The sequence below is a fragment of the Syngnathoides biaculeatus genome, chromosome 10 (genome assembly GCF_019802595.1).
Source record: "Syngnathoides biaculeatus isolate LvHL_M chromosome 10, ASM1980259v1, whole genome shotgun sequence".
Taxonomy (NCBI): Eukaryota; Metazoa; Chordata; class Actinopteri; order Syngnathiformes; family Syngnathidae; genus Syngnathoides; species Syngnathoides biaculeatus.
Genome location: NC_084649.1, coordinates 6,901,005 through 6,917,500, shown reverse-complemented (window position 1 = coordinate 6,917,500; position 16,496 = coordinate 6,901,005). Strand labels below are relative to the sequence as shown.

At 40.7% G+C, this 16,496-nt stretch overlaps 2 protein-coding genes across 3 annotated transcripts in view; both read right to left on the bottom strand.

The window, feature by feature from the left end:
- stimate (STIM activating enhance) overlaps positions 1-7,454 on the bottom strand; it is a 31,845-nt gene extending 24,391 nt beyond the window's left edge. The window contains exon 1 of the mRNA XM_061831283.1: positions 6,509-7,454. Within this exon, the coding sequence (XP_061687267.1) occupies positions 6,509-6,710 (202 nt within the window). The 5' untranslated portion in view covers positions 6,711-7,454. The remainder of the gene's footprint in view (positions 1-6,508) is intronic.
- Positions 7,455-7,487: 33 nt separating this feature from the next.
- The window catches only part of sfmbt1 (Scm like with four mbt domains 1), a 31,639-nt gene continuing 22,630 nt past the window's right edge, over positions 7,488-16,496 (bottom strand). For both annotated transcript variants that reach the window (XM_061831279.1, XM_061831278.1), the window contains exons 16-21: positions 15,390-15,499; positions 15,078-15,253; positions 13,017-13,195; positions 10,122-10,337; positions 9,051-9,179; positions 7,488-8,963 (exon numbers count right to left, since the gene is read on the bottom strand). In XM_061831279.1, the coding sequence (XP_061687263.1) occupies positions 8,823-8,963; positions 9,051-9,179; positions 10,122-10,337; positions 13,017-13,195; positions 15,078-15,253; positions 15,390-15,499 (951 nt within the window). In that variant the 3' untranslated portion in view covers positions 7,488-8,822. The remainder of the gene's footprint in view (positions 8,964-9,050; positions 9,180-10,121; positions 10,338-13,016; positions 13,196-15,077; positions 15,254-15,389; positions 15,500-16,496) is intronic.

Below are 16,496 nucleotides of genomic sequence, written 5' to 3'. Positions count from 1 at the left end.
CAGGGTTTAAATTATTCGACCACGGAGTAGATGGGAAGAGAAATGGAGTAGGGGTTATTTTAAAGGAAGAGCTGGCTAAGAATGTCTTGGAGGTGAAAAGAGTATCAGATCGAGTGATGAGACTAAAATTTGAAATTGAGGGTGTTATGTATAATGTGGTTAGCGGCTATGCACCACAGGTAGGATGTGTCCTAGAGTTGAAAGAGAAATTCTGGAAGGAACTAGATGAAGTAGTTCTGAGCATCCCAGACAGCGAGAGAGTTGTGATTGGTGCAGATTGTAATGGACATATTGGTAAAGGAAACAGGGGCGATGAAGAAGTGATGGGTAAGTACGGCATCCAGGAAAGGAACTTTGAAGGGCAGATGGTGGTGGACTTTGCAAAAAGGATGGAGATGGCTGTAGTGAACACTTATTTCCAGAAGAGGGAGGAACATATAGTGACCTACAAGAGCGGAGGTAGAACCACACAGGTCGATTATATTTTGTGCAGGCGATGTAATCTGAAGGAGGTTACTGACTGTAAAGTAGTGGTAGGGGAGAGTGTAGCTCGACAGCATAGGATGGTAGTATGTAGGATGATTCTGGTGGTGGGTAGGAAGATTAAGAAGACAAAGTTAGAGCAGAGAACCATGTGGTGGAAGCTGAGAAAGGAAGAATGTTGTGCGGCCTTCCGGAAAGAGGTGAGACAGGCTCTCGATGGACAACCGAAGCTCCCGGAAGACTGGACGACGACAGCCAAGGTGATCAGAGAGACAGGCAGGAGAGTACTTGGTGTGTCATCTGGTAGGAAAGGGGAGAAGGAGACTTGGTGGTGGAACCCCAAAATACAGGGAGTCATACAAGGAAAGAGATTAGCGAAGAAGAAGTGGGATACTGAGAGGACTGAGGAGAGGCGAAAGGAGTACATCGAGATGCGACGTAGGGCAAAGGTAGAGGTGGCAAAGGCTAAACAAGAGGCATATGAAGACATGTACACCAGGTTGGACACGAAAGAAGGAGAAAAGGATCTCTACAGGTTGGCCAGACAGAGGGATAGAGATGGGAAGGATGTGCAGCAGGTCAGGGTGATTAAGGATAGAGATGGAAATGTGTTGACTGGTGCCGGTAGTGTACTAAATAGATGGAAAGAATACTTTGAGAAGTTGATGAATGAAGAAAATGAGAGAGAAGGAAGAGTTGAAGAGGCAAGAGTGAAGGACCAGGAAGTGGAAATGATTACTAAGGGGGAAGTCAGAAAGGCATTACAAAGGATGAAAAATGGGAAGGCAGTTGGTCCTGACGACATACCGGTAGAGGTATGGAAGCAATTTGGAGAGATGGCTGTGGAGTTTTTGACCAACTTATTCAACAGAATACTAGTGGGCGAAAAGATGCCTGAAGAATGGAGGAAAAGTGTTCTAGTTCCCATTTTTAAGAAGAAAGGGGATGTTCAGAGCTGCGGGAATTATAGAGGAATAAAGTTGATGAGCCACACAATGAAGTTATGGGAAAGAGTAGTGGAGGCTAGACTCAGGACAGAAGTAAGTATCTGCGAGCAACAGTATGGTTTCATGCCTAGAAAGAGTACCACAGATGCATTATTTGCCTTGAGGATGCTCGTGGAAAAGTACAGAGAAGGTCAGAAGGAGCTACATTGTGTCTTTGTGGATCTAGAGAAAGCCTATGACAGAGTACCAAGAGAGGAACTGTGGTACTGCATGCGTAAGTCTGGTGTGGCAGAGAAGTATGTTAAAATAGTACAGGACATGTATGATGGCAGCAGAACAATGGTGAGGTGTGCCTTAGATGCGACAGAGGAATTTAAGGTGGAGGTGGGACTGCATCAGGGATCAGCTCTGAGCCCCTTCCTGTTTGCAGTGGTAATGGATAGGCTGACAGATGAGGTTAGACTGGAATCCCCTTGGACCATGATGTTCGCAGATGATATTGTCATATGCAGTGAAAGCAGGGAGCATGCAGAGGAAATATTGGAAAGATGGAGACATGCACTGGAAAGGAGAGGAATGAAGATTAGCCGAAGTAAAACAGAATATATGTGCGTGAATGAGAAAAGTAGAGGGGGAAGAGTGAGGCTACAGGGAGAAGAGATAGCGAGGGTGGACGACTTCAAATACTTGGGGTCAACAATACAGAGCAATGGAGAGTGTGGTCAGGAAGTGAAGAAACGGGTCCAAGCAGGTTGGAACAGCTGGCGAAAGGTGTCTGGTGTGTTATGTGACAGAAGAGTCTCTGCTAGGATGAAGGGCAAAGTTTACAAAACAGTGGTGAGGCCGGCCATGATGTACGGATTAGAGACGGTGGCACTGAAGAAACAACAGGAAGCTGAACTGGAGGTGGCAGAAATGAAGATGTTGAGGTTCTCGCTCGGAGTGAGCAGGTTGGATAGGATTAGAAATGAGCTCATTAGAGGGACAGCCAAAGCTGGATGTTTTGGAGACAAGATTCGAGAGAGCAGACTTCGATGGTTTGGACATGTTCAGAGGCGAGAGAGTGAGTATATTGGTAGAAGGATGCTGAGGATGGAGCTCCCAGGCAAAAGAGCGAGAGGAAGACCAAAGAGAAGGTTTATGGATGTGGTGAGGGAAGACATGAGGGCAGTTGGGGTTAGAGAGGAAGATGCAGGAGATAGGCTAAGATGGCAAAAGATGACACGCTGTGGCGACCCCTAACGGGACAAGCCGAAAGGAAAAGAAGATTTGACGTTTTGAACGTCATCGGTCACGTGACACTGGTAGTTTGATACAAGCTCGATATCAAAACACCAGCGTCACGCGATGTCTTTGAGCATCATTGTTGATTCACTTTGCGCTTCATTCCTTCAAAATGTTTTGAAGCTTTTCATTGGCTCATGGTGTTCAATGCCTTCTGAGCCAGTGACAACCTCTTTTAACTTTTATTGCTGTCATGAGAGAAACAGTGCCAGGGCTTCAATCGTGCACTTAAGAGATCGCTATGGCTTCAATGCCCAACAGAAGTCGTCGTAACTGAAGTCTTGATGCTTTGAATCTTTATCGCCACAACTGTTAGAAAAGCGTCAGAGGTTAAGGGGGCTTCACTTGCCCACCACTAATAAATGGTTGATTTACATCACGCAAAACATAAATGAATACGTCTCTTTTAAATGGGCATATCTACTAGTAATACATTTATTTTGTCTTTATCTTTTAGTTTTATTCTTTTAATCTGAAACAATGTTTCACAGAGCATTGGTTCCATTCATTACTCTTTTTGTTGCGGTGTCGTGTGAAGTTATTTTTCATGCCGAATTCCCAAATTCCGGTGCACACCCTTCAAAATACTACTACTACTTGCTTAAAACAGGAAGTCCAGTTAAAATGGGTACAAAAAACATTTTACTTGATAAAAGTTGTAAATAACTAGTTTAACAATTCTGTATTTAAACCTTTAGCGAAAATACTAAATATTAAGTCAATTGGGTTACTTCCACGCGCACACTGCCTTTTAGTTCATAGGTTTGATATTAATAAAAAGAATCCCGTGTCAAATTTTCATTTTAGTTTATGCTGCAGACTTCTAACAAAATGGATGTTCGTAATTTTGACAATCATTAATTAAAACTTGCAAACTTTTTTTTCCTCGGAATCAAGAATCGTTTGCAACCGGAATTGGGAATGAAGTTGTGAGTTTATAGATATAATCTGATGTATAATTTGCACATGTAAATGAAAGAACTGATTGACTTAAAACTTACTTTTGTTTTGACATTTCAGTATACTACATAATTTGAAACAATATAATAAATAAATAAATGTGAATGTTTTCTCAAAGTGGAAAAAAATTCCATTGTCATTACTCAACACGTTTCAGGCCACGGCACCACACTTGAGATCAAACTGGGATGAATATGACCCACACGAAAAATAAGTTTTGACACCCCTGAGCTATCTTAAGTAATTCAGAAGTCCTCCCTTTAATTAATCCTTTTAATGTTATGCAGTCTCATTGGTTTCATGCAAGAGGGCGCGCCATTGACAGCAGACATATTCAACACAAAAAAAAGCTTGTGCTTCTGCCGATTTCCATAACCTCAGCTCCACGAGTCCATGTCCAAGTGCAAGGAGTTTTACTTTTTCTTTTTATACAACTAATTCAAAATGAATGCTCGCTGAACTTTCTGTGACTTCTAACCAATCTACCATTTTATTTAAAATTTTAGTGCTGCTCCATGGGCCACTTTATACTCCCGTGGCCAACAACGCCTGGATTGCATCCCGTGACCTACCCATTGGCCTGCGCAGGAGTTCTTAATCAACTTTCGAGCATAATTAAACATGTTGTTATTTAGGTCCATTTGTTCAAGAAGACGCACTTACACGAACGCCATTGTTGTTTTGTACTTGTTACGGAAAGAAAAGTAAAAATGGCTAGACCTCTGACTTGGAGAAGAAGTGCAGTACATTTTCAAAACTGGGTTACGCGAGTATACACTGCAAAGAAAGTACCGCAGGGACGTCAGTGGGGTTGCCGCACACGCGAGTATATCCATCCTTTCTCCAAGTCCCTTATCCTCATAAGGATTGGGGAAGTGCTGGAACCTATACCAGCTAACATCGGGCGAAAGGCGGAGTACACCGAAGTGAGTATAAAGAAGCCTTAATAGTAAAACGTTTTTCTGTTTCACGTGGGCAAATTACACTGGAGGCTATGAGGTTATTTACTAAAGTATGACTTCAGACTGAACACAACCAGCACACACACTGATCATGATGTGTGAATCTGAGGCCGCACACACACACACACACACACACACACACACACACACACACACATTCACATGGCACGCAGGCACACCGTTTACCTCCTGGTCACCCTGCTGCCTGGAGCAAAACTCAAACTGAAACATTCCTCAGTGCTTTCTATACAAGAGGCTACACTGTGACGGGACACACTCATTAAGTCACACAGCTGTCAGTCCCGTGCCAGACACTGATCCAATGGAACCACAGCGCTGTTGCAGTATTCCCCTCTTGAGGCCTCTTTATACTCGGGCATGCAGGGACTGCACTGACGTCATTGCAAGTATCCCGTGCATAGTTTGCCTTTATACTCGAATGCAACTCACCCGTGGAGTTTTGAAAATGTCCTGCAGTTCTTTTCCAAGTCACAGGTGTCACTATGGCTGGTATTGGCTAGGATGCCACAGGGTTGCGTTTCCTCAGCACTTTTGGGTTATTTCCAGTTGCCGTTATTACTTTCCTTCTCATAACAAGGAACACAGTAACATCAATGGTGACTATGGAACAGTGTCTCTTTGAACAAATGGACCTATATAAGCAGATCATATATTTAATTATGCTGCAAAATCGATCAAAAAGACAGTGACATAGATGTATGGAGCAAGGAGGAACGGCGAGTACATCATCACAGCATGTGACTGAAATGGACGACCGTAACCACAAAAGATGATCTTCGCTTCATTCTCCATGCAGCCACTTTTTTTTTCCTCTGCGCGGCAAGCTCGCAAAGGTGCTGCGTCAATGCGTAGGTCTTGATGCAATGCAGCCATTGTAGACAGCAAGGAGGGAGAAACTTGTTCTCGCTGAGACTTTGGAGACAAAACGTTCAGGACTCCAAGTGGCGAAACATAAGTTTGGAATCTCAAGACAATGTCTGTGACAGACCAAAGGTAAATGTTGTCCGTTTTCACTCAGAGATGAGTTGTTAGGCGCTACACTTTCACAGTTCCATTTACTCGAGTATAAACTGGACTTGTCAAAGCAATTTAAATGTACTGGACTTTTTACTTTGAGTATTTATTTGGAGAAGGATCAATACGTTTACTCCATTACAATGATAGACATGGCGTTCGCTACTTTTATTTACCCATTCATTTGTGTGTGAGTCTATTTTTAGACTTCATCTTGAACTTTTGCAGACGGCGCCATAAGCGCCAATCACCAATGTCGCTTCTCTGTCCAGGCTGCTTAGTCAAAATTAAATAATGGCAAAAATGCGTCTACATCTTGTTCTCATAGGAACTCATTCAACTCAGCAGACAGGCATTCTTCCTTTGAAACTGTTTTTTGTTTTATCCACAATTAACTTTGATCTGTTCAGTATGACAGTAAGTGAAAAGTGGAATATGGCAAAGTGACTTGGCTTCAAGGCAATAGAATCCCTCGCCATTTTCCCTTCATGTACGCCATCATCAAAGTTAAGGTTGAGAATATCCATCTTTTTTTCTATACTGCCTGTCCTCATTAGGGTCATAGGTAAGTTGGACGATCATCACTATGTTTTACGGATATGGGGGCAAAGATGCAGAGGATGTGAGCAAATGTAGCATGTGACCACACATTTCACAAAGAGTTAACAAAAACTGGGAAATCGTTTTTTAATGCTGTGGAGTGATTTAAATATAGAATACTGCATTGCATTAAAGGCTTAGTTTTACCCCCTCACAATTCTATGGTGAACCACTGTGACACGAGAGTGATACTTCTGGACAGTGAAACTTGAGTAAGAAATGTGTGGTCATACTCACACATGAGAATGCTGAAAGCCATCATAGCAAGGACACCTTGGAGGAAGATCCCAAACGAGTCCATCAGGGCGCCATTCTCGCAACCCCTGTTGTCAGGAGCAGGGGTCAGCCCCAAGGACGTGTTGCTGATCGACCCTACTGACAGTCCTGCTACTGCCACGTCGCCCTGTTTGGACAGCGTGTGCAGCCCACTAGCACCCATTATTTGAAATATATGCAGCAGGCCCAAGATATTGAAGGATGGGAGGTGGGGGACCTTCGGACGGTTTCTCCTTGCTCACAGGCAGAGGACTGCTCACTCCTCCCCCGGCTGCGGCAGATGTTAGTCAGCTAATCGATAAGGGAAGCTGCACAGTCTTGTGTGAGAGATGTAGACCTTTCATATTTATTATCCCGATTCAGACATGTATGAAGTAGCTCTAAACTCAATGGGGCCAGGGAACCTTTAAGTAACGTTGTTCTGTAACATCAATTGCGACTTAAAAAACAAAAAGGCTTGGCGGATGACATTTGCTCTCTCGAACTCAGAAAGTAGACAAAGTCACCGAACGGAACCCGGGTAATTTGGACGCAGTAAACATGCTTGTAATTCAACAGGAACCCTGTGCATACGTAGAATTAAGCAAGTCCCTAAATTATGTTCAAAGAGACACCGTCACAACAAGTGATGCTGCTCTCCTAGCTTAACTCCCCAGCCTTCAAGCTAACCATTCTACGCTAAGCTAACGCAACAACCCCAGTTTCTTGCCCGAGACGTCGATGGCATTTGGGCGTGCACTCCGTGGTTTAAATGCTGACAAGAGCGCTTGTCCTCTGCGTTCTAAAAAGGCAACCGAGATGAAAACACGCAGGTCATGACTCGCTTGCATCTTACAGCTTCCCTACACCTACGAACACTCGTGTTGACAGACGGGGGTCACGTGACCTACGCATGCGCGATATGCATTCTGGGAAATGAAGTGACATTTGCTGTATTTTTTTTATTCCAGTTTTCTTTAAATATTTATGTTCGACAGTAATTCATTGTATTAAGAATAGACGACAAAAGAATCACAACAGAAGCTTTTCTTTTTGTTCCAAAACATAACATACCTCATGACAACTGATAACATTACAAAGACGTTAAGTGATTTTTTTTTCTCTTTTTCAAAAACCATCCCATTTTTTTCAATCTGTCAGTTCATTTGGTGCTCACCATTAAGTCATTCTAAAATAAATTATTGTGTAAATTTTCTCAAATAATCTCTGGAATATTGTGCCAAATAAAGTAATTGTAAAGAGAAAAAGAAACTATTCTGTGCAAATATAGTGAATATTTAGAGCATTTCCACATTGCTTAGTAAGAGTATTTACTTTTTTCAAATTTCATTTAATTACCCTGTTACACTAAAGATATTTGTATACACTATGTACAACCACGCAATCACCTCATTATTGCTATGCGGTGCGCGGTTTTACATGCCATTGTATCAGAACACAACTAAAAAACTATTAGCTCTTTCCTCACTGAGTGCAGAAAGTATCAGTTTATGAAATTCCCTACCACAATCATTTCAATATATTTATGCAAAGTGTTGTGGTTGGCTTCAAATTGATGATATTTTCATCTCTGTGAGAAAATGCAATTTAGTTGTCAAAGGGTGTCACTTCTAAGGTGCAACATTAATGTTTTCAATGTAAGGAGATTTTCTGTTATCAAATGCTTATGATACCTTTTACATAAAATGACACCAATGTTCCTTTACACTTGAATTGAACTGGTGAAAGTGAGCATACCAGATTTGGGGGGAAAAGATCGTTTCTGCCTTGGCAAAGCAATATCAAATATTCACAAGCATGTATGACAATATATCGGTGTAACAACAAAATGAAAAATAAAAAGGTGATGGCAGGTGGTCAAGCAATCAGAAGACACACACACACAAAGTTAAAAAGCCTTATCGAAAACCTGCTATGAAAACATAAGCTTCACAGTCTCAAAATTCACTGTATTCAAAACAAATTTGATAAAGGCTTTTCAAGTTACTCAAAGGCTTCACGGCAACAATTAGTTTACTTTAAGTCTTTAGCTGAAGAGGGCTGGTTGTGTGTTTTATTTACATTGTGCAGCTCTTTGTACTTCTTTTTTTTTTTTTTTAACACCCATAGATCTCAGTGTTGATGTTGCTCGTTCCAGCTCTCTTCTGTTGATGTCCAACATCACATGGTCATGTGCAAGGTTTCAAGACATCCAGTGTAAGCAAGGTCAAAATGGGACATGACAGTGTTTTTAAAGTATGAATAAACGGTCCCTTGTTGATTTATTGCCCTTCAGCTACGTTGCAAATTGTTGATAAAACGCCAGTTTGACCCTTTCAATGTGGTGGCACAGCTTGATGGCCGGTCCCAGCTTGAGGTCCATACACTCCTGCACAGTTGGTAGGTTGAGCAGCAGGAGAGCTTGTCCGTCGATCTCCTACAAGCATGTTTGACAGTTGTTACAGCAGACTGGAGTTACCCTAAGGAACTTGTGCATGCATGTGTCTCGATGTGCTTATTTTACTTGATCCATGAAAATGCGTGCAAGAGGTGCGCAGTCAGTAGTCCTGATGAAACGAACCACATCGGTCACGCTCCACTCCAGGGGGCTGGTGTCAAAACACAACTTTTGAGGAGGTTCCGCCTTTGACGTCTACAAAATAAAATGAGACCGGGATGTGTCATGAGGAAAGCAACTGTTCTGGGCAGGACACCCCTTGCTCCAATCCTGCTGGCTGCAGGACATGCACCGCTGCACTATGATTGCCTGCTGTATCCCAGTCCAACACTGCCTATAGCTTCCAGATGGTGAAAGAAGTATGTGTTAATAAGAATCCCACTAACCCTCATCTTAACCCTAACCCATCCTAAAACACCATAAACCCAACCCTAGAACAATGCCCTTTTTAATACCTTCATGACACACTATTGGTTGTCTTTATTTTGATTGATCCTCTACACACTTTTTCCTTCCACATACTTGTGTGCTTTTTGTTCATAAAATATTGTCTGATTCATGTTATCAGGCGTCTGGTTTGCTGCTTGCTTACTTTAGACGCCCACGTGACACTTTTGGTCTGAAAGATAAAAAAATCACTTTAGGGTCATTTTTGGCCAAAACATTTCAGCGTCTGAAATTTTGGTGCATCGCTAATAGATAGTTTATGCAAAATGTGTTTACCACTCTGGTTCATCAACATCTGGGTCAGATTCTACGACCTCACTATTAAAATTTGTTTTTGGGGGATGCTTTGCTTACACCAAGTGTTGTTTTTTTTTTAATTTGGTATTGAGATCAATATTTTTCGCATCGTGCAACATTTAAAAATCAATAACCTTGTACTTTACACAGTTTAAACATCTCACTTCTCATCTGATGACACTCTCAGGTCATCAAGATATTTAGACTGGCTATTGGGTGATTTTGGATTATGATAAAAGTACAAATACATCTGAGAAGCACTCTTGGTAATTCCATAGTGTACTGAGAGGCTAAACTAATATGGCGAACATTCAATCTGCTTAGTGACAGCATGTTAAGAGATTTACCAAAATTATATCACACTACAGCCCAAAACAACTATTTTGTGACTACCTTTGGTGACGGGGGGTGGTTCTCATCGTCAGAGAAAGAGGGCGAGCGAGGTTTCCGTCGCCGCCGTGTGGGCCTGGGCGTTGCCGGTGGGGATGGGGATGGGGTAGGGGGCTGCGACTTTTCTACCGATTGTTCGGAATCATCTTCCTGCAGTTCTGAACCAGAATCTTCGCTCAGGGAGTCATCTTCATCAAGATCTTCTTCTTCGCCACTACCCTGTGAGCCACAGACAGGAAAATCAAAGCTCTGTTATCAGAAATGCAATGAAATTAAGGCAGGTTTGTCAGAAAACCCATTAACTGAGTGTACCAGTCAAATTTTACATTGGAAAGAAAAGTACCCTAAAGCCTCATTCTTTCACTCAGAAATTTAATTGTGATAAATCCAAGAAATGGTGGTAATGCTGTGAATCTTTAAAATTAAATTATTGAATGACATAAAAGTATGCATTTTTTGAAGGGTGACAATAACAGTTTTCAAGAGGCAGCCAGCAGCAGTCTTGAGAACGTTCTCTGTTCCCACCACATTTGCAGAGGTTTCCAGCAGAAATGTGCACTTGTTGGTCTAGGAACGTTCAATGGGGAATCTCCAAATAGTGAAACACTTAAACAGCATTTGAATGATCATATACAATGGACCCCCGCTATTTATGTATTTACAGTGAAGAAAATAAGTATTTGAACACCCTGCTATATTGCAACTTCTCCCACATAGAAATCATGGAGGGGTATGAAATTTTCATCGTAGGTGCATGTCCACTGTGAGAGAGATAATTAATAATAGCGAGCTAATTAATGAATAAGTATTTGAACACCTGAGAAAACCAATGTTAAAATTTGGTACAGTAGCCTTTGTTTTCAATTACAGAGGTCAAACGTTTCCTGTAGTTGTTCACCAGGTTTGCACACACTGCAGGAGGGATTTTGGCCCACTCCTCCAAACAGATCTTCTCTAGATCAGACAGGTTTCTGGGCTGTCGCTGAGAAACACGGAGTTTCAGCTCTCTCCAAAGATTTTTTATTGGGTTTAGGTCTGGAAACTAGCTCGGCCACGCCAGAACCTTGATATGCTTCTTATGGAGCCACTCCTTGGATTTCCTGGCTGTGTGCTTCGGTTCATTGTCATGTTGAAAGACCCAGCCACGACCCACCTCAATCAATGCTCTGACTGAGGGAAAGAGGTTGTTCCCCAAAATCTCACAATACATTGCCGTGGTTATCCTCTCCTTAATACAGTCCTGTCATCCTGTCCCATGTGCAGAAAAACACCCCCAAAGCATGATGCTACCACCCCCGTGCTTTACAATAGGGATAGTGTTCTTGCCCTTTCCAGCCGTGTGGAGTTATACAATTTTGGCTCTGGTGCTTTGGACAGCTCTTTGGTCTTGGCCATGTTACAAGTTTGAGTCTTACTGATTGTATGGGGTGGACAGGTGTCTTTATGCAGCTGACGACCTCACACACGTGCATCTGATTCAGGATAATGCATGGAGTGGAGGTGGACTTTTAAAAGCATGCTAACAGGTCTTTGAGGGTCAGAATTCTAGCGGATAGACAGGTTTTCAAATACTTATTTGCAGCTGTATCACACAAATAAATCGTTAAAAAATCATACATTGTGATTTCTGGATTTTTCTTTTTAGATTATCTCTCTCACAGTGGACATGGACCTACGATGAAAATTTCACTCCTCCATGATTTCTAAGTGTGAGAATTTGCAATATAGCAAGGTGTTCAAATACTTTTCTTCACAGTAAAATTATGATCTGGGGGGGAAAAAAAGACAGTCCCTCATTTTCTTCAAATCATTATCTCTGGGATTTGGGTTTTATATTGTTAGTTGTTGGAAAAATAATACAAAAGACAATTATCCATTCGGAGCTGGATAATTTTGGCGCGAGTTTCGTAAATCTGAAAAAAAATGCCTATGTCTCGTTTTGAAAACAAACTCTTCACTTATTTTCTTCACTGTATTTTGCCCAGAAAATTGCCACATAAGTGAGGGCTATACCACCAATACGCATACCCCCTCAAAAAATAAATGAAATACTTTAAGACGTAATTTGTCGTTGTGTGTGCTTTTGAAGTAGCACCCAGTTAACAACAGCGCCGTCAACCTCCTTTAATTTCCCTTCATTCTTTTTGCAATGTAGTAAAATTGTTTGCACTATTGCAGTACTTTAGCTCTGGGGATATTTTTTCTAATGGACATTGTCCTTTGTTTACGATGCAACAACAGCGAGGAGCTTCACCCCGACATGGAAACTACTAATGTACCCTCTGTGAGGAATGCATCCTCGAGGCAAAACGGGAAGGGCAGAGAGTCGACATAAAGTGATGCAAGAAAGAGGAATCAGTAAGAGAGGAGAAGCGTGTTACTCCGCAATGGACAAACTAACGGCTGCTTGAAAACTGCAGTTACAATATTTAATTACATCTGCTGTCGTACCGGAGCGCCTCCAACTACCTGAGACAAATTCCTCGTGTTTTTTACATATGTGGCAAGCAAAGATGATTGATTCTGATTCAAACTTTAGGCTATAGCATACATGAGTACCCTCACGCACGCTGTGGTCAGCATTTCGGCGCGCTCATTCTGGTCAAAGGACACTTCAATCACGTTCCTCTCACTCATCGACAAAAAATGCAGACAATACAACAAAAAGGGGAAAAAAACCAGCACCTCCTGTATTCAAAATGGGATGTGTATAAAATATTATTTTTCCATTATTACTCTTATTGGACATTCCAATGTATGGACAACACACAGTTACAACTACATTTGCTTTTGTTAAAGTTGAGAGGAGGTGACAGTTGTGTATTATTCGTGTGTGAAAAATCAACAGCATGTAGTGGTTTGTAATCACATTTGAGGAGGAAAGTGCCAGTTTGTTACCTGTGGTGATCCAGCGGGTGTATTATCTACAGACGTTGAAGAGCGTCTCTTTTTATGGACAAAGAGCTGCTTCCTTCTCTTCCTCTTCCTCCCTTTTCTTTTCACTCCGGCCTCGAGAATTGAGTGGCCTCCGGGCGGACGGCCCACGCGTTTGCTCTTCTTCTTGCCGTAGTAATATGCTGTTGGCAAGACACAGCTAGTCTTTTAATTGCCATTTCAATCTGAGCGTAACTGAGAGTTTAAATAAACGGGTAAAACAAACACATGGATTATAGTGGAACCCCTAAGGTTTAACATAATCCATTCCCGGTCACCAACAATAATGTACTTGTGTGTGTTTGTGAGTGTATATACACACCATATATGTGTGTGTGTGTGTGTGTGTGTGTGTGTGTATATATATATATATATATATATATATATATATATATATATATATAGGTATATATATATATATATATATTATATATATATATATATATATATAGGTATAGCTATTCATACATTTTATTTTGTTCTGACTTTTCTTTTTCATATTCAGTTTTACTTAGTCTTAAGACCAGCTTTGTTAATTTTTTTTTCAAAAACACTTCATTTTAGTTTAGTTTAGTTTTTAGTTAAATGTGAGAAAGAGCACAATAAGAATTATGTAATAATAGGATCAAAACATTTACTCATTAAGAGAAGAAAAAACATCCACAGATCAAGTACAGGGACCTGATAACAGTCCACAGAATTTGAAGTGCAATAGCTTCAGTGCGTAATACTGCTTGTAAGATTAGATTAGACGCATAACAATGTACAATAAAATCATTCATCTGACACATGCTGTATTAAGGATGGCTTTTGTATTTTTTAATTTATTAATGTTAAATCAACTTCTTACTAGGCATGTTTTCTATCCTTTAATGCTAGATACCAAACTTGTGAAATAGACTTTCAGATTTGTGACAGTTAGATAGACAGATAGAAAGAGCATAAGCTTGCTTTCATCTGCTGTATATCCATTAAAAGCCCATCCAGTCTTTTTTTGTTGTAGAGTTTTTGATTATTTTCAAGTTTTCAAAGTATTTAAGTTGTGCTGCGAAAATGTCTTGTTGTTGCAGTCGTTCAATCATCTGCTGTGTCCGTCAGACAAACACTGTTTCTGCTTTCAAATCTGCCGTATGTGGCAGGATGCAGCGATGTTTTCCCCAAAGGACGAATAACCGATATGCAGATTCCGTGAGGGCACTAGTTAGTCGGTAGCCATCTACCTATTTCTGTGAGCAACAGGTAGCAAGAAAAACAGTTTGGATGTCAAGCTTAGCTTTGCAGCAAATCTTGCCCTTGGTCTGGCTGTCAGTCTGACGGGAAGTCAAAACGACGGTGCAGTCCAATTTCTAGGCAAGACCCAGTAAGTGAACTACAATCACATCTCATCTGTATCCATTATGCAACTACAGTATGTATTATGTGAAATAAATACATTTGAGAAAAACAGAAAGCACGCGTAAAATTAATTGACAAAGACGAAAACTAAGGACATTTGCACTGTAATTATAATGAGTTTGTTTTGCAAACAATGTGTCTTTTTTTAAAACAGTCATTTGTATTTTATTTTGTTTAGAAAGTTTTCAATATTACTTTTAGTCATTTTCTTACTTTGTATCAAGTAAATGTACAAGTGGACATATTGTGTTGCACACACTGCTTGTAAAATCATTCATTTGTCTATTCAATTACTCGCATAAAAACTTCAATTCAATTTCTCAGGTTGAAGACCTCATTACATGTTTTTTCGAAAATCCTACCAAGATGACGGCCACTTGCCATGTAGACAACCATTTGCGTTGACAGTTTAGGGCAATTTACAGTAGAGTCTTGAATGAACCTGGCCTAACTAACTTGGACTGCGGAAGGGCTCACTGAACTACGATTTCATCTAGCACGCTGATGTCTGTCATGATATCACGCATCCCAACGGTTTTCAATTTTCAATTCCCAAAATTAGTGGTTCAACAATACTAAAGGTCAAGGCTTTATATGCAACGTCTTTGGCTGTGTGGTGTCTCCACCTACTGTATTTAGTCTTGGTGAGGACAGAGCAGTTCTCCGAGCAGTGCTCCAAAACCATGCGAGGTCCAAACAGGTTGGGACAGCACTCTAACTTGATGCATGTCTTCCTGCAGAAGTCTGCCACTCGATCCGCTGTGCGGACAATTTCTACTGTAGCTCGGTAGCTCTTTCCCTTGTATCTGAAAAACAAGAAAAGTGGGCTTTTCTGTGCTTTCAGGATATTTGGAGACTAGTATGTATAATCTACTAGCCCAGCTGTGAACACTTGTACTTCTAACTGCTAGTTATCTTATATGAAATGGTGTTTCCGCTCACTTGGCTTTGAGAGTCTCTCCATGGCCTTGCCAGCGACTCTCCTGGTCCAGCTGCAACTCCCTCAGCACGCGGCTTGGCTTGTATGCAGAGTTGATCAAAAGAGTCAAAACCTGCATAGACAGGAACAAGTGCAACACTTGATGGTTATCTGGATGTTGGAACTGGTGTCATGTGGAGCACAATCAAGGAAGTACTTATTTTGAGATTTGGTGTCACATGATTACCTGGCTGTGTCGTCACCTACACATGTATCCTTATTATATTTAATCCCAGTCATAAGGTTGATTCGTGATTCCCTTCTTTTGTGCCACAGATTAATAGGTATGATGCGGGAAATGTTCAAGTTTCACTTAAATGGTCCAAAAATTATCATTTAAGATTTCCATGTGTGTCAGTCTCCAATGAGTTAATCAGTTTTGTGTTTAAAATATGATCAGCTTGAACACAAAGTAAGAAAACTGGGGAGGAAATTGATACAAGATTACCATTAGTTTGGTGTACACCCCAGCTATTCTTGGGGAAGAGTGAAAATCTGCACATATAACTGCTTTGCAAATAGTAATGTGTCTATACGTGTGTATTTTTTTTAATCCACTGTCAAAAAGCGTTCACGGGATTGGGTGCCCCACAAAAAAAGGAAAGGTGAAAAAAAGTCTTACTTAACACGAAAATAGAATTAAAAAAAAAAAACACAAACATGAATCCACGGGTAGCAAACTGCGAGTGTGTAGGTGTCTACCGTATGCAGTTTTTGTGATATTTTTATTTAATGGCGTTCTGAGATTTTTCAAATGTAAAATGTGTCTTGGATCAATAATCCACGGCAAACACTGTAATAAAGCAATATTAATGTGTAAGTTTGGAGAGATGTACATTATATTCATGTACAAGTGGCTCACGATAAATTAGAACAAGTTGATTTATTTTAGTAGTTAACTTCCAAAAAGTGAAAATATTTTATCAAATAGAATATTGAAACTCTTTGAGTTGGTGAATTTGTTAGCTGTATGGTGTAATAATCCAAAATATAAAAGTTTTCCACAATACTCTTTTTTTTTTTTTTTTTTTTTTTAATTGAGATCATCTGTGAGTCTTTGAGTTCTATAG